The sequence below is a fragment of the Pseudozyma hubeiensis genome, assembly GCF_000403515.1.
Source record: "Pseudozyma hubeiensis SY62 DNA, scaffold: PHS69, whole genome shotgun sequence".
Classification (NCBI taxonomy): domain Eukaryota; kingdom Fungi; phylum Basidiomycota; class Ustilaginomycetes; order Ustilaginales; family Ustilaginaceae; genus Pseudozyma; species Pseudozyma hubeiensis.
In genome coordinates, this window is record NW_012133851.1 from 241,834 (window position 1) to 264,984 (window position 23,151).

Genomic DNA, 23,151 nt, shown 5'->3' on the forward strand with positions numbered 1-23,151 from the left:
GCTTTGTTCACCCTTGCAGATTCGAGCACTGTCGAAGCCTGTCAAGCCACGATTTTCTCTCCAACGCGCTGCTAGCCACATCTCATTCACACTAGACAAAACGTAGCCCGGTATTCCCGAACGCAACCAGAGGTTTATGTGGCTTGCTCGAGTGCATGCAGATCTGAGTCTATCCTCCCAATGAAGATGGAAAGAGGGCATCAAGCACCGACTCGCTTTGACTGAAATCGAGCTGGAAACTCGAGACGTTTGTGACTGAAAGGATGTGTGTGACTTTTTGCAACTGATTTGTTGATGGTTTCACAGTTGGTTGTCCACCCTCGAACTCGTTTTCTGTGGGTCCAAAGTGTCTCAGCCTCGCGGGCTGAAGACGTGCAGCACAGCACATCGCGTTTCACCGTTTGATTTTTTGATTTTTTCATTTATTATTTATTATCTCCTCGATCTGGGGAGAAACGCATTTGACCCTGATTGCCTCGTGCGGGAAGGTCAAATTGGCCGATCGGTCCGCGAAGCTTCCCGTTCGACATGCTGCTTGACGATGGCGACCAAACGGAAGCGCATCTCGTACCTCTCCCCCGCTTGATACACAGCGTCCGAAGCTTGGCATTTCAAATAGGCTGACGTCTGACTTGGTCCTCGGCTGTGCTCCGTCGGGTTCTGCAATGCTGCACAAAGCATCGCCGCTTGAATCGCAAACAATCCCACCCCGCTCTCAACGTAGGTCTCTCGGACCATTTGACAGCCGGACGGGCTATGCATATGCATTCCTGACACTGGACGATACAGTGCCTCCAGCCTTGCACGTCCTCGATTTATCCGGAAAGTTGGATGACGGAGATGAGGGTCTCCTCCAGGCAATCAATCTGCCAACCCCCCGACGAGCGAAGTGTTGCTTTCGAACTGCATTTCCTTTCCGCACGGCGCCCTCTCCGCCAGTTTTCCCTCTTAGTGCAGCTGACGGGGACTCGATCAGACCACGGGCGGCGCAAGTTGCGAAACCTGCTTCACGATCATCGGGCAGAGGACGAGCTCGCTTTTCATTCGACCGATGCGATACGATCCCTACCATCCATCACACGACCCAAGCCATCAGAGGCGAACTTGTCCGTTGTTCATCTCTTGGGGCTGTCAAGGCCCTTCTCATCCCGCAAATCGCCATAATGGCCGCACGAACGAAAGGCGATTCTGCGTAAGAGCGCCCCACGGCTTGAAAGCGTCGCGCTTTTTTCTCGGAAGTCGGAGCAATGCGCGTTGATCACCGCCAAAATTCCAGGAAGCCTTGGTCCAGCCAATCCTCGTGACTGCGACACACGACCAACACACGGCATCGCACGCACAGCACGATGGAGGACGACGAACTTCAAGCAATCCGAGCGGCTCGTATGGCCGAGCTCAGGGGTAGCGGAGGCGGAGCTGGTGGTGCCGGCTCTGCGGGACCGTCTGGTCCTGGTGGTAAGTCTTTCAACGATGAACAGCGCGGCTCAGTCGAGCGTTTGTGATTGTTCTGACCGGTTCATCTGGACATCTTAATGCATGCATCGGCTATCAAAAGGCTTCAGCGGGCAGCAAGGAGCGCCGGGAGGTGCGGGAGCGAAGAATCAAGAAGATCAAGCGGCACAACAGGAAGAAATGAAGCGTCAGATGCTGAGTCGCATTCTTGATGCAGAGGCAAGGGAACGATGTAAGTAACATCTCCATCACTAGCTCAACAAGATCGTTTCCACTGACTCTTGGCGTGTCTTAATTGGACGATATGTAGTGTCAAGGATCGGACTTGTCAAGCCGCAAAAGGCGAGACAGATCACCGACCTGCTCATCCGCATGGCTCAATCTGGTCAGATCCGAGGCAGGATCACCGAGGACCAACTCATCGGTCTGTTGGATCAAGTGGATCAGGCCTCTTCGGCAGACTCGGGCGCAGGCAAGATCACTGTGAGTATCAAAGCCATGTTACATTGCTAATCGGTGCATGAGGCGCTGACTGTTTGACGCCGGCGTTCGAAATCTCACCACAGTTTACCAGGAAGAAGACGGTGCAGGACGACGATGACAGCGACTTTGACTTGTAGCAGCCAACTCGTCAATTGATATCTACGACCACAGAACAGAAAGTCTGGAAAGTCTGAAGACCGACGAGCCCTAAAGGCGGGATGCAACATTGTATTGAAAAGGAGCGGGTATATCTTGTCCTACACATAATTACGTCGCTGCCGATGCGACTGCGGTCGGTGGTGCTGCTCCCGCCGCCGCCGCGCCCGAACTTCCGCCGCCCTTCTGAGTCTTGACATGGAAAGTGCACTGCGGAGCCTGATTCGTCTCCGCTACCACGGAGCTCGGCACATCGAGCTGTGCCAGCGCGCCCTTGACGATCCCCACGGGATACGAGAGGAACACGCGTGCCTCCTTTGCCGTCACCTGCGCACCCTGAGCCGTCGAGACATGTCGCAGCGGTCCAAACTGGTTGTCGTGCAGCACATAGACACCTCTGTGATTCGTCCGCAGGTTGTCGACCTGTTTTCCCCATACCGCTGTCCAGACTTCCTTGCAGATGAACTTGAGCACGTCGAGCGTGTCTGTGAATCTGGCTCGATCGCGCGCTAGAATTTCGGTCATGTGATAGCCAACGTGGTACCCGATGCCTTCGAGCCGTGCTGTCAGCAGTGACTCGATGTCGGTGAGGGTGTCAATCGTGTCAGAGCCAGTGACGGAGCGCACGACTTGGCTGTGCGGAGAAGAGGCGGAGGTGGGTGTCGAGCCTGGTCCGGGTGCGGTTGATGTGGAAGGTGTCTTGGTGAGCGTCGGGAGAATAATACCTGCCCGCTGCAGCTCTTGTCGCGCCCGTGTCTGCTTGCGTGACACAAAGCCCGAGCTGTGGATGAGGGTTGCGACCATTTCGGTGGCCAGAGAGTGCAGGGCTTGACTGTCGACATATTGTGGCGGTGGTGTAGCTAGGTCAAGCACTTCCGGACGAACCAGAGATGCTGATGAGCCGATGTGGGACCCGTCACTGTGGGACGTCGTATTAGCTGGGCTCGACAAGCTTGGCAAAGCGTGCGATGGTCTCGATGTCGACGGGCTCGACGATGACCCAAGCGAAAGCCGTTCGATCGCAGGGGTCGTCGACGGCCCCGCTGAAGCTGTTTTCGACATGTCGACGGAAATGCACTCGGATCGATTCAGCTAGTTTTCCGATAGTGGGTCCCTCCTGTCGTCGTGTTGCTCTCGGAGCACGATGGCGATGGTGTGCTTCGGGTGCGTTGTCGGATGTGGTGGTACACAGGAGCTGTGGTAGATCCGAAGAAAGCGTGTCGGGCCCGTGCAGTCAGCAACGATGGAAGAGGTACGAGGTCTAACACCGTTTCTGCCGTCCTCCACTCTTGATCCAGAAGCACACTCCCATCACGTGAGGCGCGTGGGCTGAGCTTACACGGCGTGTTTTTCTGTGTGAAATGCTTCCCCAGTTTCTTTTTGCCGCTGCAGAACCACACAAACGGCCAATTTCGCATTTTCGTAAAATCGAAGGAACATTATTCTCGTCCAACCAGAAAGCACCATGTCGAGCTGTTGCTGCTGCACAACCAGACCACAGCGCTGAGAGGTCTGAGAAGGAGGTGCTGAGAGAGGTGCGTACGTGTGTGTGTGTATGTGTGTGTGTATGAATTAATGCAAGTCGAGCTGCGTTGCTGATCCGGCAATTGACACGGACCTCGAAGACAGCCAAGCCAAGCCAGAGCTGTGTGTGTACGACTTGAACTTGCTTGTGTGAGCGAAAGTGTAAACTTGGCACTTGCAGACCCTGGCTCACTTCTCTTCTCAACACAAACACATCCTGTACTCTCAGCAGCACGGGCATCCTCGCCACACTCTCGATCCTACACCTCATCACCAGCACGCCCGACGGTACGGCCTAGGAGAGTATCTGCATCACTCGCCACCGCCAACAACAGCATCGCAGCGAGTCCTTCGTCATCGGTTTGACCACTGTGGCGGAACTGGCAACCACCTCGCTCCCCCCGGCTGAGCCTTCTCTACAAACATCGTCTTAACTTGCACCATGACGTCTCAAACATCTGCTTCAGCGGTTGCCGCGACCAGCTCGTCGCAGTCGTTGCTGTTGGGCCCGTTGCAATCATCAACATCGTCCAACGTTCCTATCACCCCCAGCAAGGCAAGGAAACAGGCACAAGCGCAACGCACACGGCTCGTAGCAGTAAGCACACTAGCCACTCCCGCCTCACTGACCATCGATCGTCGACGGCAAACTAACCGAACGACTCGATCACTTCTGTTTGTTCCCACCTTGCAGCTATCCAAGCATCTGATGACAAGATTGCAGTACGCCAACTTCAAGGTCGAGCATGGTTGGGTAAGTTTGCCACCGAGGAGGCTCGCTAAGGGCCCAGACACACCGTACTGACATTGCTTTGGGATGCTCGCATGCCCTCGCCGCTACCACACAGTCAAAACAATCGCTCTCGGAAGTCGAGAATCTCTACTATCGTCAGAACCAGTCCGGAACCAGCATCACCGCCTCGACCGCGGCCCCCAATGCAAGGAAGAGCACTTCGACCTCGCCCAACAACAACAACAACAACACGGCTGCAAAAGCAGCCTCTACGCCCGGCGCTACCACTGCTGCTGGCGGGCAAGCCCAAGGAGGTGTAGGGTCGAGGTTGTTCAAGGAGGCAGCTGTGAAGAAGATCGACATCGAAGGTGGGGACGTCTTTGGCGGATATGGTCTAGCTACACCACCTGCCTCGGCTGGCAGCGTACCTGGTGCGACGTCGTACCTCACAAGCAAGCGTGGTCGATCGGTTTCTTCCACGCCCATCTCGCCACCAAACACCAGCACGAACTCTTCGGCAAGCAAAGCAGGTGACGCACAAAAACGTTCGCCGAACAACGCCGCCAACAACAACAACAACAACAACAATGCTTCGCGATCAGCAGCACAGGCTACCTCGTCGACGGCAAGTGCTGCTGCAGGTGGAGCAACAAGCTATGCAGATTTCTGGAGTCGTGTCGGCAGCTCGACCGTTTCAACAGCCGGTCCGAGATCATCGATCAGTCCGAGCAAGAAGAGAAGCGCGGATCAAGTCGCAGCAGAGTCGAGCGCTGCTGAAGCACCTCAACCTTCTGGCCCTGTGAGCCCGCACAAACGGGTTCGAATGGAACCCGATGCCGATCGGTCCGCTTCGAGCAGTCCTGCGAAAGCGGCGCTCTCCGAACGAGGTCCTAGTTTCGCCGCTAACAGCTCTCGCCGACATTGAATCCAGAATCCCACACCGGATCGCAAATCTCTCTCTCGTATACCAACATCCCTCAACCATGTGATCTTAGCATTCCATTTTCCTAAACCCCCTTCAATGCATGACAAAATCACCCATTCCACCTCACACGACCCTATCAGCGGAAGAACGCATTTGTGTGTATTTCAATTGTAGAAGGGTATACGTTGGACAGCGTATCGGAACTGAGATCAGAAGACGAAAGGGATGATGGCCTTTCTCTTCCGCGGGAACTTGTCTCCGAACGTCTTTTTGTACCACTTGTGACCGTTGGTTGCTCTGGGGGCCATGAGGCAGACGAGCACGAAGGGGAACAGGAACGGCGGTGTAGAGAGCGCTGTTGCGAGCGCATCTTTGGCGGTGAGATGCTTGAATATGGGTAGAGAGTATAGGGCAGCAAAGGCGAAGGAGAACCACTCGAACCACTCGCAGAGGTAGTTGGGGAACGAGATGTACTCGAACAGTGCACCGCGCGGGATGGAGTATTTGCGTGCCGAGCTGCCTTTGCCTACGTTGGTGTCATTAGATGGGGTTTTGGCCCGTTGCGTTTGTTTGTTGGGTCGACGGATGTCCATGAGGATTTCGTCGTGGATGACATTGCCGGCGAATCCGATGGCCCAGCCTGCCAGCCCGAGGTACCAGAGAGGGCTCTTCCAGACCGAGTTGGAGATCAGGCCGGGTGAGCCGACGCCGAGTACATCTGCTGCTCCGGTGGAGACGAGCTTTCGGGCCAGCTCCGATGCAGCTACCGACGACGCTGTGCCGCCGACCTTCGCACCGACGGCGGTGAGAGCAGCCGAAGCGACAGCAGGTTGCGGCAGCGCCGACCAGGGAGTCCTTCCACCAAGCCAGCTACCCATCACAAACCCGTTGATCAGGTTGAACGCCAACGCAGAGAGCGGCACCGAGATGTGCAGAGGTGAGCGCTTCGGCGATCTCAGCGGTTGCAGCACTGCTCGGTGCGAATAGTGAACCAAGAACATCACCACCAGCGCCTGGTTCGCCGACGGCAGAGCGAAGAATTGCTTTATTGACGGCGAGAAGAGGGCCGACAGGGGGGGCAGGATTCCACCGGCCGACGTCGACTTGACCACCGTCGTCGAGAGCGGCTTGGACAACGCTCCGAGCAGCACAAAGATAGGCGAAGGGATCTCCATGATGAACCAGCCCAGGTTGCCGTTGATGTTGAGCAGGCTGTCGAAGGCGAAGCGACCGTGCGGAGCGTTGATAAGCGAGAGCACGGGGATGAGGAACGGCCAAGCTTTAAAGCTCGCCAGCACGATAGAATAGAGTTGAGCTGGTGAGTAGGGTGGACTCGGCAGTGTGCCGAAGCCGATCACGTCCTTGACCCATGTGAAGAATGACATGTTGGCGGTCGCAACGTAGATATTGCACGACGTCGAGCCTAGGTCTGGGAGGACGGTGGTGAAGGTGGTGGTCGTCACGACAGAAGAAGAACAGTGTTCAAAGATCATGTCACTTCGCGGTCTCACTGCATCAGCGCAAGCAGCACAATACCTCCACCTGTCGACTTGACATGGACCCCGCCTTATGCGGGCTGACCAACGACGTTTGTCACGCTGCGCAGCGTCACTTGTAAATAAAATTGGGGATTTTTGGGACTCAATTCCAGTCACAATTTCCAGCTTGACGATTTCCAATTTCTGTCGGCGCTTTTTGGCATGCATCCTGTAAGATCACAGGCAACGATGGCTCACATGATCATGCGAACGGATGTCGCTCGACACAGTCCCTTCCGCATCTCCAAGATTCAGGCTCTTGATCCTGCGCAAGGAATACCGTAGGTGAGCGCGCTCGCTTTATACGGAATACGATGAAGCTGCGTGCGCGAAAGGTGAGCGTTAGTTGCGGCAAAGCATGCGGGAGAATACAAGGCACAAGACACAACAACTGCCGAGTTCATTGTGCGAGGGCGTTGGACCCTGAAATGCGGTCGACAGATAGACACACCCACACAAACGCTTTCTTTGGCACCTCGCGCTCGCGCTTTTTCTCGCACCGACTGAGCACCATCACCATACCTTGGCCCCTTCGCCACGCTCGTCCTTCCCTTCTGGCATTTATCACCGCGGTCCTCATCTCTCGAGGAGAGCTCTGCTTCTTCATCCGTGCAATCACTTTCTTTGCCAGTCACCATCGTTATCGCTTACCCGACCTCTCGCCCTTTCTTTTCCATGAATCGTGCTCCTTCTCGTACTCTAATCTTCGCCCGCAACCTTTCGCTTTCCTCACATCTGGTCTCCTTCTCTCACAGCGGCACTTGCTTTCTTTAATCGGTATATCCTGACCTCTTCCTCAATATCTTCGACCGATCTGTGGACTGTGCAGTGCTAGCGGCATCCACATGGCAAAGTCATCCAAATGTCTCTCTTAGGCGTTGTCCCGCAGCGTTCGGCCGCACGGAGGGCCGAAGACAAACTGCTGCTTAGTCCCAGTCGCAACAAACTCGATCGCGATTCAGCCGACATCTCTGATGCGTCCATTGACGGACGCATCGGACGGCATCGGAGTGCACACTCTTCATCTGCCGTCACGGCAGAATTATCGTCAGCCATCCCAGTATCGTCTGGATCCGCAGAGACCTCTCTAACCGCTTTACGCACCACGTCAAAAAGGGGTGCAGCTCAAGCCGCACAAAACAATATATCACGCTCCTACTTGGAGCTTCCATTGGACGAGCTCATCGCACCGTCGCACAAAAGGTCGCGGCCGTCCACATCTTCCCGAACGAAGGGCTCCACCGAAGACCAAGCTGGTAGAAGCAGACCAAAAACCACATCAAAGGTAGCAGCTTCGTCGCAAGCTGCCAATAGACGCCGTCGTCTGCGGGACGACCAGGGACTTCTGTGGGAAGTTCAGCTTGAGACTTGCCAGGTCTCACGCTATGGCAAATGGCGCAGGTGCGTCTCATGTGTCTCGAAGAAATCAGGTGACACGTGTCGCTTTGCTGGATTCCGCGCCATTCCAGTCAATCCTGACACCGACGAGCCCTGTGTGCCAAGCGAGACGAGCAGCATCAAGCCAGCATTCCTCTCGTCGCCTGATCCAGATGAGGTCATGGACCTCCCCACAGATAGGGCGCTCGCCGCCATCGCGCTAAAAGAGGCCCAGGCCAATGTGGCCAGAGCTCTTCTTCCTGTGCTCGAAGCTGAGCTGCAACACGCTAGACAAGACCGTATACTACGTCGTCCTCGAGAGACGACTTGCCGACAGATGTGCGAGTTCTGCGCCACAAGCATCTTCTCCGCCAGCTATTATTGCTCAAGATGCGGAAGGGAATATTGTCCGGACTGCAAGGACGCAATTCAGCACCCCGATCATTCCGACGTCATCATCGCAAAGCGCTTAGTTCAATGCGATCGGGTTCGCGGCCACAACGTTGACGATCTTGTTCCTCTGACTAGATTCGACGTCAAGCTGCTCGAGGAAGAGGTCGCCGCCATGCGAAACATGCTGGCAGCTGTCTCTGACGATACCGTGGCGAGCACCAACAAAGGCAGCCGCACTGATCCCGCCGGCTCCAGCAATGCCGGTTCTACGTCGTCATCAGGCTCAGAAGATCAGGAGGAGACACCCATCAATTGGAAAGAGATTCCTAATAACCGTGCCGGTCTTGCTGCAGATGCCCTCATAGGGAGCCTCTCGCTGCGCGCCTTTGACGCATCATCCTTCGACACGCATCAGTTCCGCAAGGAGTGGGCGCACGGCGAGCCACTGCTCGTTCGCGACGTCACCGCCCGTATGCAGCATGCTTGGGGTCCCGATACGCTTGCCGCTCGCTACGGCGAAGAGTCGTGCTTCGTTGTCCGCTCCGACACCGACCCTCCACAGACGGAGCAAGTGTCTGTAGGGGAGTTCTTCTCGACATTTGGCCAGGACACTGAAACCAAGCAACAGGTTCTGGGCAAGGGCTCTTGGAAGCTCAAGGATTGGCCGCCTTCCGCCGAGTTCAAGCACGAGTTCCCGGAACTGTATCAGGATTTCAATCGCGCGGTACCTGCTCCAGAGTACACGACGCGCGAAGGCATCCTCAATCTCGGCAGCTGCTATCCAACCGGTGTCATCCAGCCGGACCTCGGGCCCAAGATGTACAATGCCTGGCCGGCGAGCGAGGCGGTTAGAGGGCAGGGCACCACGCGTCTGCATATGGACATCGCCGATGCAGTCAACATCATGCTCTACGCAGCTCCCCTCGCCGGAGACGACGTGGCAGAGGAACACAGGCCAGGAGTCGCTGCGTGGGATATCTTCAGAGCGGAGGACGCAGAAATGCTGCGAGCATTCCTGCGCGAAGAGCACGCAAAGCTCAATTTCCAGGACGATCCGATCCACATCCAGCGCTTCTTCATATCTGCGCCTCAACGGGTGAAGCTCTACCGCAAATACGGCCTCAAGAGCTGGCGGATCTACCAAAAAGCAGGCGAAGCCGTCTTCATCCCGGCGGGCTGCGTCAAAGTCGCCGTCGACTTTGTGTCTCCGCAGAACGTCGAGCGGTGTTTCAAGTTGACCGCCGAGTTTCGGGAGATGGTCAAGGACTACAAGAAGGCCTGGAAGGAGGATGTCTTGTCGCTCAGGACGACGTTGTGGTACGCCTGGTGTACGTACCGAGAGATGGATGACAAGGGACCTAACGTGTGGGCTAAGCAAGCAGCACGGGTCAAGTCGGAGGAGGAGCAACGAATCACCAAGAAGATCCTGCAGGACGCTTGACGGGCTGCTGTGTGACAGGGCATTGCTCGCCCAATTGCGCCAATACTCATGACCATCATTAGTGACCTATCCACCTTTCTTTACATGCATCATATCATTAGCTTTGGTAGACATGGTACCAGGAGGGAAGATGAGTCGTCTGCACGCCGGCCCGAAGGCGATCGGCTGAATAGATCGGGGATGGTGTTGAGGCGTCTGTGCTCAACACGTTCAAGACACCTACAGCAGCGTTGCGTCCAGTTGAAGTGAATGACGTGCGGTCCTTGGCCGAGGAACATCGCGCTAGAGGGTGACGGTTAGGTGTGGTTGCGGTTGTATTGCTTTGCTACATTTGAAATCTGCGTTCTTTTGCTGATTACAGTTCTTGGTGTGTTGGAATTGAAATATGGTTCTGTAGAGGGGTTGGATGTGCTCGAGCCTTCAGCTTTTTTTTTTCTACTGTTCCCTTCAACGTGTTGTTTGTGGAGCAAATTTGCTAGCTGTGTGTGGTCCGTTCGCCACTCCACCATCCCATATAAGCATGTCGATCCTTCGCACATTTCCCCGCCTCACGCTCAAACCCACTTCATCAACACTCATCTCACGATCTACCTTCCATAGTTCAGCCGTCAAAATGGTTCAAATCGAAAAGATCTCCCCCGGTGATGGCAAGACCTTCCCCAAGCCCGGTGACACCGTCACCATGCACTACACGGGAACCCTCGCCAAGGATGGTTCGGAATTCGATTCTTCGCGCAAGCCTGGTCGTGGTGCCTTTGAGACCCAGATCGGCGTAGGCCGCGTCATCCAGGGTTGGGACCAGGGTGTCCCCCAGCTCAGCTTGGGTGAGAGAGCCAAGCTCATCATCCCCAGCGCAGAGGGCTACGGAAGCAGAGGCGCCGGAGGTGTCATCCCTCCCAACGCCGATCTGATCTTCGACGTCGAACTGCTCAAGATCAACGGAAAGAGTGGTAAGTTCGATGGAAGTCGGCAGTGGTTGTAGAGGATGTTTATTGACATGTTTCGGACCTTCACTGTTGGCCTGAAAAACAGCTTAAATCAAAGAGCCGCTCTGTTGTTGGAATTGCAATCGGATCGTTTGTCGTCATATCGTATGGAAGGTAGCTTTTTGTTGTTTCACACAGTCCATTCGGAAATACGCAAATCAATCCCTTCCCCCTCATCTTCATCTCGCTGAGAAGTTGAACCCCGGTCTCTTCAACTCGCTGAGAAGTTGAACCCCGGTTTCCTCATCAGCACCGGGTCAAACACATGAGCATCTCCCACATCCACTAGCTCTGAAGAAGAAAAATTCGCATTTCGATTAAGCAGTCACCACAACCGAGAAAGAACACAACACTGATGAAACAACCCTTCAAGCAGGGTGGAGAGAAAGCCTTCAACAAAGCCTTTCCTACCCACGTTGGGGCCGGCAAGGGTGTATACCGAAGAACGATCGAGTCCGAAAGGGAGAGGCCGGGCACGGGGAGAAAAAAGTACACCAAAGAGGGCAGCACAAAGCGAAGGAGGGGCCGTATCAACGTCGTGTAGATCCACGACTGAGAGATGGGAGAAAGAGGGAGAGCCGGGTCGTCGAAATCTACAAAGGTGGAGATGGCAGCAGCTCGGGAAAGGATTGGCTGCGGGTGTCGGTTGAGCGAGGAGCTTTCGATGACGCCAGTCGAATGGAGGGTGATGAGGGTCGAAGATGCGCAGGTATCGTCTCGGATTCCTACGGCGCAGACGAGATGGCTGCACCTGCCGGAATAATCGAGATGGGTTGTCTTTTGAGGCGCATCAACAAATCTTTTCGGCCCGCCACACTTTCAGACGCATCGTTTACCACGGGAAGTAAGAGGCGAGCTGACCACCGAGCTGAGCACCGTACTGCTGCAAGTTTTGCAGACCGAGGTTCTGGAGGTTCTGCAGGCCGATGCTCTGCAAGCTGGTCTGGAGCGTTTGGATGGCAATGTCGGGGTTGCCGCCCGAGATCCAGGCGAGCGCACCAGCACCGACGGCGCCGGCAGCAGCGACAGCACCGGCTGTGGTGGCGATGGGACGTTTGCGAGCGGCGCGAGTACCTCGTCGGAAGGCACGCACGACCCGACCGGACTCGGCGTAGTCCTCGTCGTCAGCCAAGGGGTCAAGCTCGGCGGTGGGTCGGTCGTTGACCGCGCGGCGCTTCTGACCACGCGTCGAGGGGCTCTTGCTTCCGGCTGCCGACTTCTGGATGCCAGCGGCGAGCGCCTTGGCCTCTGCGATCTGTGCTTCGATCTCGGCCTGCGAGAGAGCGGCGGGGATGCCGTTGGAGGTCTGACCCTCCAGAGTGGACTCGATGTTGACCTTGGAGATGGAGCCGTCGGCGTTCTCGACGCGAGTGACCTTCTGGACGAGCTTGGGCGAAGCTTCGGCGTCGGAAGCAGCAGCAGCAGCGGCCGAAACGCGCTGGCGTTTGCGAGGCGTCTTGATTTCGGCAACGGGGGCCGAAGTGAGGATGGGAACACCGCCGTCTTCCGAGTGCTCAGCGGTGGCGTTGATGAGAGCGCTGGCGTACTTGGCGATGCCGTAGGCCTCGGCGACCTCGGCGGCGTCCTGAGCGGGGATCCAGGTGCCCTGGAGACGGACACCGGTGCTGCCTTCGGGAAGAACACGAATCTGCTTGTCGCCGCTGGCCGACTCGGTGTCGGTGGCGGCATCCTTCTTGGGGGTTTCTGCGGTCTTGCGAGGACGGCCACGCTTCTTGGGAGTCTCGGGGACCTTGACTTCCTCGACGATGTATCCGCCGTTGGCGCGGTTGGTGTCGTACTTGGCGTCGAGGAACTGCATCTCGGCAGCCTCGGCATTGCCGTCGGCGAAGGGGAATGCGAGGCGGAACATGGAGGAGGCGGCCATGGCGTTGGTGTCGAAACGCTTGAGCAGGAAAGCGTGATCCTGGCCATTCACGGTGGGCAGCTTGACACGACCGATGATGATGTTGTGGCCTTCGCGCTTGATGATCTGAAGCTTGACGACGGCCTCGTCAACCTCTTTCAGTCTCGGGTTCTTCTTGGTGGGAAGCTTGGGACGGGCGAGGTCGGGCTTGGCATCTGCGGCGTGCTCAGCAGCGGCAGCAGCTTCCTTCTGCTTTTTGGTCTTGCGGGGAGATGCGGAAGGCGAAGTGGGCGCGGCTGTGGAGGCGTTGGAAGCGACCGACGAGGAACGGGCGCGTCGAGGAGTCGACTTGCGCGTTGGCGTCGACTTGCGTGCGGAAGCGGCGGCGGGCATGGCTACGAGCGGATCAGAGTTCGTCGAGAAGAATGACGCGAATGGGCTGGACACGAGACGCGACGAGGGAGGTCCAACGTCGCACGACCACGGCAGATATAACTGAGTCGAGACGGTAACGGAAAGCGATTCGAAGAAGGAGGTCGTTTGAGAAACGTAAAAAGATAGGGACGAAGGGAGGGCACGGAACGAAGCAGAGATGGTGGTGTGACGACGAAATGAAGTGGGGATGCGGAAGCGTACTGGTACAGTGAGTGTACGGAGTGCGAGGGCGTCGTCCAACACCTGTTTTGTCTTGCAGCTCGTCCAACTCTATATTTTCGTGTCGGACAGATTGGTCGCTCGAGTCGTGAGAGTGGAGTACTGCGCTGTGCTGTAGCATAAATTTCAGGAAAGGGTTCTCACTCTCTGCACGTCACAAGGTGCAGGCTTCTCTGGCGTAGAAACGCGCTTCACCCTCCTCCCAGGGACGAGGTTTGTTTGACTTTCGACAAACCAACACATACACACTGTGCAGTTCCGCACAAGGTTACGCTGTGCGGGCTCAGATGTTACAGCGCGCGAATTCCAGGTCCGCAATTCTGCTCCCCCAAAGTTGAACGCTGTTCTAGCAACAAGGCAACGTTTTCGCAATTGCCAGAACTCGGTTGACTTTCGTACGAATAATATTGCTCAAGATCGTCGCGACGTTCAAAGACGTCACGATCGGGGAGACCAGATCCGCTTGTTCTTCTCCCAATCACAAGATGGAATCGACTTGGCTGATTGGCCACCTCGCCCCTTTCGCCCATCCCGTCGCAGCGTGCAGTCGCAGCTGCATCACTGCACAGCCCGAACAGGGTCTTGCCTCCATAAGATCACCTCCGCATCTGTCGAGGAGTGAAAGGAGTCCCCATCCGTGGCGGCACCGTTTCGCTCACTTGAAGATGCTCGCGGGTCGAGCCGAAGTTGATCCGAACGAGAATCGCTCGACGATCCGATCGCAAGCGGGGAAATGAAGACAGCTCATGAACAACTGTGACTGGCTTGTATGTGTGGGACGGATGATCCGAACGTGCCTTTGTGTTGCAACTGGCAGCACCTGCAACAGCGATCCCAAGGGTCTGTGACCCTGAGCAGAACGTGAGCGCGAGTTTCCGTCTGGGTTGACAGCGCCAGAGCAGTTGGACTGAAAGGACACCGTGATAGCTCAGAGTGCAGCAGGCACTCTAGCTCTCTCCCCGAACGTGCTCGCTGCGATACCTGTATGCCCCCCTTGCACTTTAACCAAAAACGAGATAATTCGCCGTGCCGCTGCCGCTTCCGCTTCCGCTTCCGTGAGGCTGGGCCAACTTACTTTTGCTGCAGGAGGCCAATCTCGGCTCGATCCGCTCAGGGCCTGCCGCCGACTGAACGCGCTTGCGAGGTTGAGCCAACACATTTCAATGCCCTCCGGCTGACCCTTCCTCTCGACCATCATCATCACAATCATCCAAGATTGACGACGACAAACGAGATCATCGCGATTGACGCGATACGTCCCATCTCAACCATCTCGGGCACCCAATCCAGGCGTGTTCGCTGATCCTACCTCTTTCCGCTTCCCCTCCACGGACTGACTTGCGCGATCCACGCGTAGGGTCATCGTCCCGCACCTCTTTCAAAGCTCTTGCTCAGCGCAGTACGCTGGTTCGTCGCAAGCCCATCCTCACGTCGACGACTTCGTTGCCCGTCTGGCCTCTCCTCCAAGCACCGCTCGATTGATCATTCAATCACCTTGATAACAGAGCTAACCTGCCGAGTTCAGACGTGAGTATTTAAGACCTACTTTACCGCATCCACTTTCTATCTCCCACACAGGCGCCCCTTATCCTTTCTGTCTTTGTCGGTCGGTCCGTAGACTTGCCCTGCGCAGCAGAGCACCGAATGTTCGGTGCTTCGGCCCATAAGCAGCGCAGCATTCATGGAAGCGGGTCGGCAAAGGCACAAAGATGCACAGCAGAGGCGCCTCACTGAATTCCATCCTGTATCACTCGTTGTGAGGACGCGCTCGCTCGCTCTCGCTGCAGCCATTTCATCCGAGAATGCAACAGTGCTTGCTGACCCGTATTGTCACGTTCCCGTCTCTATCCTGTTGTTCACCACGCCTCTCGTACTGGATCTGACCCTGCCTTTGCACCGACAACAGCAAACGCAACCATGAAATACCTTGAGTATCCCGAGCTCGAGCTGCTCTCCCGTGCACTCACCTTTGAGTCCGCAGAATGCAAGGTCTTCACCCGCATGGAGGCGTACTCTTGCAAGACCGTCTCCAAAGAGAAGCGTCTCTTCAAGAGTCTCGAGTCTTCGTACCTCCGCTCCGCTTCCACGTCTCCGCCCGACTACCTCGAGGAAGCGCTCGCATCTCCCTTCGGCCGTCTCGACCAGGCCTCGGCCCGCAAGACGCTCTTCTTGCTCATCGCGACGCTCAATGTCGCCTTCCCCGATCACGACTTTAGCGAAGTCAATCCAGCCGATTTCCGCAAGGAGATGAGCCCGGCCATGGTTCTCAATTCGCTCAGCACCACCCTGCTCAGCCTCAAGACATCGTCCAATGCTCCGCGCTCCTACAGTTCCTTCCCTGGCTCGTTTGAGGAACCCAGCTTCGCCCTCGGCACGGCCGGCGAGTCTCCCGGCTCAGCGGGAGCAACCGCATCGCTCCCGCCTCTCATCACTCACCCGGCACTCTCCCACATCCTCGACGACATTATGAACGTCTCCGACTGCGAAGTCTACACATTTCATCCCGACATGGACTCGGACCCGCATGCCAGCGCTGAGCCTGAGGAGGAGGGCGACCTAGCCGATGATGATCTGTACGAGGAAGAGGAGTACTGGGATGACGAAACGCAGGGCATGCGTGGCCGTGAAGACACCCCTCAGGCACGCAACCACGGTCGCGCTGACGACGATGACGAAGAGATGGAAGATGCGCCCATGTTTGACGAGGATGTCTATGGTCACGGCCTCAGCGGCGGCGGCAAGACGGCTCCTCACGCCCTCGCGACCATCGGGCCGGATGGAAACATGGTTCTCTCGCGCGGAAACTTTGAGTTGAAAGGCAGGAGACAGTTCATGGACGACTCGAGCCTCACTTCCTACGATTCCAACTTCAACGACGAGGATGATGAGTTGGACGGCACGGGCGCTGGTCTGCTGTGGTCCACTTTTGCCTTTTTTTACAACCGCAAGATGAAGCGCATCCTCTTCGTCTCGGTATGGAGCCGTAAGAACGCCCGCTTTGGCATGCCCACCTCGTCCTGGGCGTACGCACAACCTCCGCCCGTTCTCAGCGCTTCATTCGGATCGTCGCAGGCTGCCATCGCGCAAAGTGCTGCCTCGGGACGACAACGAGCATCATCCAATGCTTCAAAGAAGCAGGCCGCTGCCATCGTTGCACCCGCTGCTGCCGCCGCTCCCACGCTTGCGAAGCGTGCTATCGCCAGGACCGATTCCACCGGCTCGCTCAAGCGGTCCGGACGACCAGGTCACATTCGCACAGAGTCTGGAAGTCCTGCTCCTTCGCAGCTCTCACCCTTCCCGCACGCTTCGCCACGCGCAGTACGCACAACTGATCCTATGGACAGCGTTGTCGTCGTGGACGGCCGAAGGGCCATCCACTCGCTCGATGCGGCACTCATGAGCGCTAGCGCGCCTGCTGCAGCCAACACGAGCGTCGGTGCTCCCATCGCCACTGCGACGCGTCCTCCACCGACCGCAGCTCGCAGCAAACGTTCTTCTGATACTTCTTCATCCGGCACATTCGACCAGAAGCGTGTCAAGAAACAGTCCGCGTGAGTAGCGACGCTTGACACGTCGTGTCACCCGCGAATCTTCACTTGTTCGAACGCTGTCTATTTCCGTGCTGCACCGACGTCACTTCAACTCTTTGCCGTTACGTTTAGGGGCGCCGGGCTCTTTTGTCAAATTCAGTCATTGTCGACTGCTTGTGTATTTGTATCATCTTCGTGTAATGTTTTGCGAATTGCTATTCCGCTATTCCCTTTCCCAAACGATTTATGCGTGGTTTGAGCCTTTGAAGTGTTGATCTTCGCTCTTTTGCGTCATCTGGCGATGTTTGAAGCTGGACGTGTCGGATTTGAGGGCTTCACGCATGAGCATGGTGGCGTACGATGACGAGGGGAGTTGAAAGTTGAGTGTGAGGGCGGTGAATTTGGACGAAGTGGTGGGATCTTGCTGGGTGGGAGTGGAAGAGGGGAGTGTGGGATTGAGGCAGCGTTCTTCGTCGGTTTGGGTGAGGGGGATGTCGGGGTCGGTGTAGGTGGTGATGGTGTAGGAGAAGTTTCGCGGTTTGACGAGCATGGATCGGTAGGAGCCTTTGAGTTGGTAGTCGGAAATTTTGGAGGAGGTGAGTTGCGTGTGTGTGAGAGAGTCGTTGGCTAGGATGGTGGTGTAGAGGTCCGACATCCAGCCGGAGGGGAGGTCGATGGATGAACCGGGCAGGGGGATGATGACGTCGTAGATCGAGTGTTGGTGGGATCGGATGTCTGATTGAGAGAGGATTTTGATGGGACGCTGCCAGGTGGACAGGGACTTGGTTTTGGAGTTGTTGCGGAGGTCGTCATCGTCGTCGTCGTCACCATCGTTCTCCGCACCATCGGCGTCGGTCTCGTCGGCGACACCATCTGTTTGCCATTCGTCCTCGTTGGTCCTGTCAGCGAATACAATGTCACCCTCCACCGCCTCGCTGCTACCAAACTTGGCTATCCTTTCCGACACCAGCCGGTTCCACACGTACGACTGATACGCATGCACATACATCAACCGCAACGTCCTCGGCACATTGCCAAACGCACCCGTCCAATCTCCCTTCGTCCACCTCGACCCCCGCATCTTGTCCAAAATGTGCTTCTCCGCCACGCAATTCTTCGGGATGGCATAGTATGCTTTGTCCAGCTCGCCATCCTTGTACAGCTGCTTCGCTTTGAGCAGATCGAACGAATCGCCGTCGTCCGCGTCTGGACCGGAAGGCGCACGGGGTTGGAAAAGCAGATCTATGGCGGATTTGAAATCGTTGCGCAGGATGAGGATGCCAATGTGATGGGTGGGGATGGCGCCGGTGCCGAAGCGTTGCATGCCAAAGTAGTTGATGAAGCCACGGTCGCGGAGGACGTCCATGGAGCTGCGAATCGAGGCGGGGAACGACTCGTCGACAGGGTTGGGAGAGGATGGTCGAACGTTGCGAAGGGTGATGGTGAACTCGTTGCCTTTGAGCTGACCGAGCTTGAGGGGTTGCTGGGCGTACTGAAGGTGTCCGATACGAATGCCTCGGTCGGCACGAGCTGTTGTTGCGTCGAGGACGGTCCTGCCTCGACCTTTGCCCTTGCCTTTGGACGCAGACACATCGGCGTTGATGCCATTGACCAGGCGATAGATGTCCTCGAGCGTCTTGCGGTTGCGTTTGAGCGACACTCTCTGAACTGTCACGGCACGCTTGTCCTTTGTACCTGCCACTGCGAGATCCTTGGTAGGTGGTCTGCCTCCTGCTCTTCCTGCAAATCCTCCTCGACCTCTTCCACGACCTCTGCCGCCTCCACCGCCTAGCCTCATGCTCTCAGCCAGCATGCCCATGGCCTCTTGATGGTCGCGGTTCGTCTTGTGCAGCAGAAAATGGATGTACGGCGGCGAGTTCGTCGCCTCTTCCGACAATCCTTCGCCTGCCCTCCTATCAGATCGATTCGCCCACCTCACAGCGATCAGGGTCGATGCAGCGCTACCGTTGCTGCTACTGCCAGCTCCATTGGCGCGGGCATCCTCGTCCTCCTCTGCTGCCCTGGCACCACGCGGTCGAATTTGACACGAATCTGTTGCAAGCTTCCCGCCGAACAGCTCGCGAATCAACTTGTGCACCTTTGTGCGCTGCTCCTTGTCCTCCAGCGGTCTTGTGACGATGCTCGCTGCCGAGACGATTGTCGCGTTGGCTCCGGTAGCCATACTCGTACCCTGCTTTCCCTGGGACCACATTTCCTTGATCCCATCTATCGATTCCGCCGAAAAGAAGTCTTTCAGCTTCTCTTCTGCTTCTGAAGGCCAAGCTGTGTCATCTGTTGGAGCTTGAGCTTGAGCTTCTTCTGTTGCATGTTTTTCCGCTGCCTCTTCTTCATCTGTGGATTTCGAAGCATCCGGTCGCAACTGTGATAGCAGCTGTCCGGGTGGAGGATCGAGCGAAGTGAGTCGACAAACATTCCCGGAAGGATCGATTTCGTTGACCATGAAGTCTGTGAAGCGTTGCTTGATGATGCCCTGGAATCCAGGCAGGTCTGGGTCCATGTAGCCAGTGATCCCTGCGCGAGTTTCGGTCATTCGCGTTTCCGCATCTTGACGGGGTGGCACGGCATCTGGCGATCCGCGGTCCAGTTTGACTCGCTTCGCCGTTGGACTCGAGAGCGCGTTGGAGTCCATGGTCGGGTTTCCTTCCGACATCGATGTTCGGACAGGCTCTCCAAGAAAGGAGGAAACAGACATAGAAAGGGACGTGAGTCTAGGAAGAGAAGCAACCTTTCGGAGGATTTTTTGGCAAGAGAAATCGGCGACTTTTTCCCACAAGTCCCGCAAGCCGAAAAAGCCAAATGGTACCGAAGACGGGCTAACATGATTTGCTTTTACTGTGCCACTGGCTGCCATCATGCGGCCAAGGCTGAGGCAGCTGTCAAGTATCGCAGCCAGAAATTCATGCGCACAAGGCAAATCTCATGTCGTAGCAATCGAATGGTATATTGAGATCGGATGCAACACAGAGAAAGCTTTTTCAAAAGTAACGTAACATGAGTGCATTGACGGGGAGATTGAAAGGCGTGCAGTATACATCGAAGCTGGCCAACCATTTCGGGACAGAAGAAATGAAATCGATCGCATGAAACCTCGTATTGTCTACTGAACGTTGATGGTGGAGACAGCACAGTAGTCGAGGTTGTGGACCGTCGTATCGGGGTTTCCAGCCCAAGTGGGGAAGGGGCGAGCCTTTCCGCTGCCTCCGAAGACGGCGAAAGTGAGGATGAAGACCAGAGTCTGGGTACCTCCGTCGAGGGCGGCCGAAACAATGTAGTTATACTTATTGAACCACCTGGGTCGGTACTTTCGGAGGTAGAACTGGGCGAAGAAGCCAACCAGGAAGTACGAAAGGATCGAGGCGTTGATGCCGACGAAGAGCCAACCAAGGTACCAGGCAATGATCGAGAAGTTGAAGTAGCTCCAAGCGCGGTGTGGCCAGATCTTGTTGCCCAGATACATGGGAATGGGAACGAAGAAACCAATAAGGTAGGCGATCGTCACCCATTGGTACTTGGCACCGATCGAGAACATGTCCTTGGCGATGGACCAGGCGATGGCGAGCGTGTTGAACTGCTGAATGTTCTGTCCCGACCAAATGTTGGTGCCCTGAACTGACTTGAGGATGGTGGCCTGGTTTGCCACGATCTCAGCCATCATAACCCAGTTCATGAGAGCACCGACAAGGCAACCGACGACCTGGACTGTGAAAGTGCACATCGGAGCCAAGTGTGTGTACTGTCCAAGCTTGAGATCCCTGGCCAGGGTGAGACCCATCGACATGGTGTTGTACGTGTAGCACGTAAAGTAAAGGTTGGCGAGCGGACGTCCAGGGAACATGTACCCGGCAAGCATCTGGCAGATGGGCTGCAGGTTGAAACCGAAGCCAGTGATACCTGCCTGAGCTCCAAAGAAGAGCATAAAGACAAATGTGAACACCGTGCTCAAGATGAAGCCCCACCAGGGAAGCGTCGAATGCATGACATAGAGGCAGATGAGACCCACGGCCCAGGAGACGAGGAGAGCACAGACCCACCACCACATCGGTGCCTCCTTGTAGCCGTTGTTCATCATAATCTTGTAGTGGGGATCGCATCGCTCGTCCTCGTTCATCCTCTTTGCCCAGGCATCTTGTTCCTCCTCGGTGCTGGCGCGCCAGAACTTGTACCAGTGAGGGTCGGCGAACAGCTTCTTGAGCTCCGAGGGGTAAGCCCACTCCCAACCGGCCTTGAGGTCATCGTAGTTCCAAAGCATCATGTGAGTGAAGCAAGCCGTGAGACCGACGTTCGAGGAGATGAGGTAGCCGAGGTAGGTAGCAGTGAGCCAGGGGATTCCCTGTGCGTGCAGCGCAGCTTCGTCGATCAGGAACTCCGGAGTCATGATGGCAGTCTGGTTGTAGATAAATGCGTTGGTGCCATTTGATGTTCCATCGAAAAGTTCTTGCGAAAGGAAGGGGAAGTCTTGCGCCCGGAAGATGTTGCCGTAGTAGAGACCCATGAAGAGGATGATGCAGCCGATGTAACCCACGAATGAATTGACCATCGTCTCCAGAGGAAGCCACATGGGAGAACCCAAGGACGCGATGTACTGCCAATCGAAGCAGACCGAAAGGAAACCGAGTCCTTCGTTACCGGAGGCACCACCGAAGAGGTTGGTGAACACGCTGCTGTTCTGGTGGGCCAGACAGAAGATCGAGACACCTTCAAGCACGGGGAAGATGTACTCGGGGAACACCTCCCACACGAACAGGGCGCCGGCGACCATCCAGAAGACCTTCATACGCTTCTTGACGACCGTCTTGGCATCAGCAGCTTTGCTGCCGTGAAAGGTCTCGAGGAGCGAGGTCAAAGGCAGATTGGCGGGCCAAAGCATCTTGACAGGTCGCACAAGCACATTGCGGAGCGTACCAGCGACAGTGAAGCCGAGGAGCTGTGACGAGAGGACCAAGAAGATACCGGCAGCCTTGGAAGGGTATCCTCCGTAGAACAGCTGTTGAGCGGCCAGAGCCTCGGTGGCGAGAGCCGACTGGGTACCAGCTGATGCCATCAAGGTGATAGCAGTGTGCTCTTTCAAGTTGAACGGGTGCGGGTTGAGGAGCTTGCCGATGCGGCCTTTCCTCGGAATGACCGCAGCCATGAATTCACCCAGAGCATAGGCGATGACCGTAAGGAAGACGAGAGAGACATAGATGACCTGAGGCTTGAAGTAAAAGATCTCCTGCAGCACTGAGCCAAAAATTGCAAGACCGAGACCCAGGAACCACATACGGAAGGTCCAAGGGTTCAGGGAAGGGTCGTCCTCAAGCGAAAGTACTTGGGTGACGATATCAGCTGCATTGTGTACAACCTTGCCCTCGTCGGGTTCAGGGATACCTGCAAGCTCAGCCTGTGCACCGTCGCTCTTGAGTACGTAGCCGGCGTTCGAGACTTCGAAGCCGTCCTTCTCAGCGTCGTGCTTGAGCTTGTCGGAGCTCGTGTCCGAGTCGGGGCCTTTCGGCTTGATGTCGATGGTATCCATGTTGCAGCGACGCTACAGCCTGGAAGCGGTCACGAAAGGGGGAAGACTAAAGGAACGTACTTCTTCGGAACGGGACACGTTCAGTATATATCCTGTACCATCGTCCGCTCGGAGCAGACAAGTCAGACGCTGCAGGACAGGCAGATCCGTTGCAAGATTTGTCCGTTTGCCACAGTCAGTCGTCTACTGGATCGGTCAACATACTAGAGCTGTCTCAGGAACAGGCCCGAGACGCACGAACGCATCTCGCGTGCAGCTTCAGGTCTGCAACGCTGCGATAGTCACACAGACATAGAAGGACTGCATGTGCATCCGAGCTCGGGGCGCCGTCTGAAGTAGGACAGAGTGGAACGAGCAGATACGATGGGAATCGAGACCGCATGAGCGATAAGCGAGTGTTCTGCCATCGAAACCATGCCGAAAGCAACGAATCAAAGAGAAGTGAATGCGTCCCCTGCAGTGCGGATACGATGGGTCGCCGGCTCACCACCGACGGCAAAAGCGAGCTGTCGAGATAGGCACAGTCCGCGTGATCGAGGTGAGCACGCAAGGCTGCCGATGC

At 56.2% G+C, this 23,151-nt stretch overlaps 12 protein-coding genes across 12 annotated transcripts; 5 read left to right on the forward strand and 7 right to left on the reverse strand.

Moving 5' to 3' along the window:
- Positions 1–489: 489 nt before the first annotated feature.
- PHSY_007312 (hypothetical protein) lies at positions 490–768 on the reverse strand (the record flags this gene model as incomplete). The annotated part of the gene is made up of 1 exon (XM_012337906.1): positions 490–768. One exon carries the CDS (start codon positions 766–768, stop codon positions 490–492), a length of 279 nt encoding a protein of 92 aa, XP_012193296.1.
- Positions 769–1,632: 864 nt separating this feature from the next.
- Positions 1,633–2,072, forward strand: PHSY_007313 (possible DNA binding apoptosis-related protein; the record flags this gene model as incomplete). The annotated part of the gene is made up of 3 exons (XM_012337907.1): positions 1,633–1,684; positions 1,763–1,935; positions 2,019–2,072. 3 exons carry the CDS (start codon positions 1,633–1,635, stop codon positions 2,070–2,072), a joined length of 279 nt encoding a protein of 92 aa, XP_012193297.1.
- Positions 2,073–2,202: 130 nt separating this feature from the next.
- Positions 2,203–3,153, reverse strand: PHSY_007314 (hypothetical protein; the record flags this gene model as incomplete). Its single annotated transcript, XM_012337908.1, has 1 exon — positions 2,203–3,153. The coding sequence occupies one exon, from the start codon at positions 3,151–3,153 to the stop codon at positions 2,203–2,205; it is 951 nt and encodes a 316-aa protein (XP_012193298.1).
- A 114-nt stretch (positions 3,154–3,267) lies between these two features.
- On the forward strand, positions 3,268–5,273 carry PHSY_007315 (hypothetical protein; the record flags this gene model as incomplete). Its single annotated transcript, XM_012337909.1, has 4 exons — positions 3,268–3,343; positions 3,484–3,626; positions 4,310–4,369; positions 4,464–5,273. 4 exons carry the CDS (start codon positions 3,268–3,270, stop codon positions 5,271–5,273), a joined length of 1,089 nt encoding a protein of 362 aa, XP_012193299.1.
- A 209-nt stretch (positions 5,274–5,482) lies between these two features.
- On the reverse strand, positions 5,483–6,766 carry PHSY_007316 (hypothetical protein; the record flags this gene model as incomplete). Its single annotated transcript, XM_012337910.1, has 1 exon — positions 5,483–6,766. One exon carries the CDS (start codon positions 6,764–6,766, stop codon positions 5,483–5,485), a length of 1,284 nt encoding a protein of 427 aa, XP_012193300.1.
- A 473-nt stretch (positions 6,767–7,239) lies between these two features.
- PHSY_007317 (hypothetical protein) lies at positions 7,240–10,022 on the forward strand (the record flags this gene model as incomplete). The annotated part of the gene is made up of 2 exons (XM_012337911.1): positions 7,240–7,588; positions 7,687–10,022. The coding sequence occupies 2 exons, from the start codon at positions 7,240–7,242 to the stop codon at positions 10,020–10,022; spliced, it is 2,685 nt and encodes an 894-aa protein (XP_012193301.1).
- A 613-nt stretch (positions 10,023–10,635) lies between these two features.
- On the forward strand, positions 10,636–11,004 carry PHSY_007318 (hypothetical protein; the record flags this gene model as incomplete). The annotated part of the gene is made up of 1 exon (XM_012337912.1): positions 10,636–11,004. One exon carries the CDS (start codon positions 10,636–10,638, stop codon positions 11,002–11,004), a length of 369 nt encoding a protein of 122 aa, XP_012193302.1.
- Positions 11,005–11,293: 289 nt separating this feature from the next.
- Positions 11,294–13,265, reverse strand: PHSY_007319 (potential DNA binding component of SBF; the record flags this gene model as incomplete). The annotated part of the gene is made up of 3 exons (XM_012337913.1): positions 11,294–11,299; positions 11,420–11,759; positions 11,845–13,265. 3 exons carry the CDS (start codon positions 13,263–13,265, stop codon positions 11,294–11,296), a joined length of 1,767 nt encoding a protein of 588 aa, XP_012193303.1.
- A 551-nt stretch (positions 13,266–13,816) lies between these two features.
- On the reverse strand, positions 13,817–14,056 carry PHSY_007320 (hypothetical protein; the record flags this gene model as incomplete). Its single annotated transcript, XM_012337914.1, has 1 exon — positions 13,817–14,056. The coding sequence occupies one exon, from the start codon at positions 14,054–14,056 to the stop codon at positions 13,817–13,819; it is 240 nt and encodes a 79-aa protein (XP_012193304.1).
- A 1,387-nt stretch (positions 14,057–15,443) lies between these two features.
- On the forward strand, positions 15,444–17,081 carry PHSY_007321 (MAF1 protein; the record flags this gene model as incomplete). The annotated part of the gene is made up of 1 exon (XM_012337915.1): positions 15,444–17,081. One exon carries the CDS (start codon positions 15,444–15,446, stop codon positions 17,079–17,081), a length of 1,638 nt encoding a protein of 545 aa, XP_012193305.1.
- Positions 17,082–17,300: 219 nt separating this feature from the next.
- PHSY_007322 (pseudouridine synthase) lies at positions 17,301–19,931 on the reverse strand (the record flags this gene model as incomplete). The annotated part of the gene is made up of 1 exon (XM_012337916.1): positions 17,301–19,931. The coding sequence occupies one exon, from the start codon at positions 19,929–19,931 to the stop codon at positions 17,301–17,303; it is 2,631 nt and encodes an 876-aa protein (XP_012193306.1).
- A 243-nt stretch (positions 19,932–20,174) lies between these two features.
- PHSY_007323 (oligopeptide transporter) lies at positions 20,175–22,589 on the reverse strand (the record flags this gene model as incomplete). Its single annotated transcript, XM_012337917.1, has 1 exon — positions 20,175–22,589. The coding sequence occupies one exon, from the start codon at positions 22,587–22,589 to the stop codon at positions 20,175–20,177; it is 2,415 nt and encodes an 804-aa protein (XP_012193307.1).
- Between the last annotated feature and the right edge of the window lie 562 nt (positions 22,590–23,151).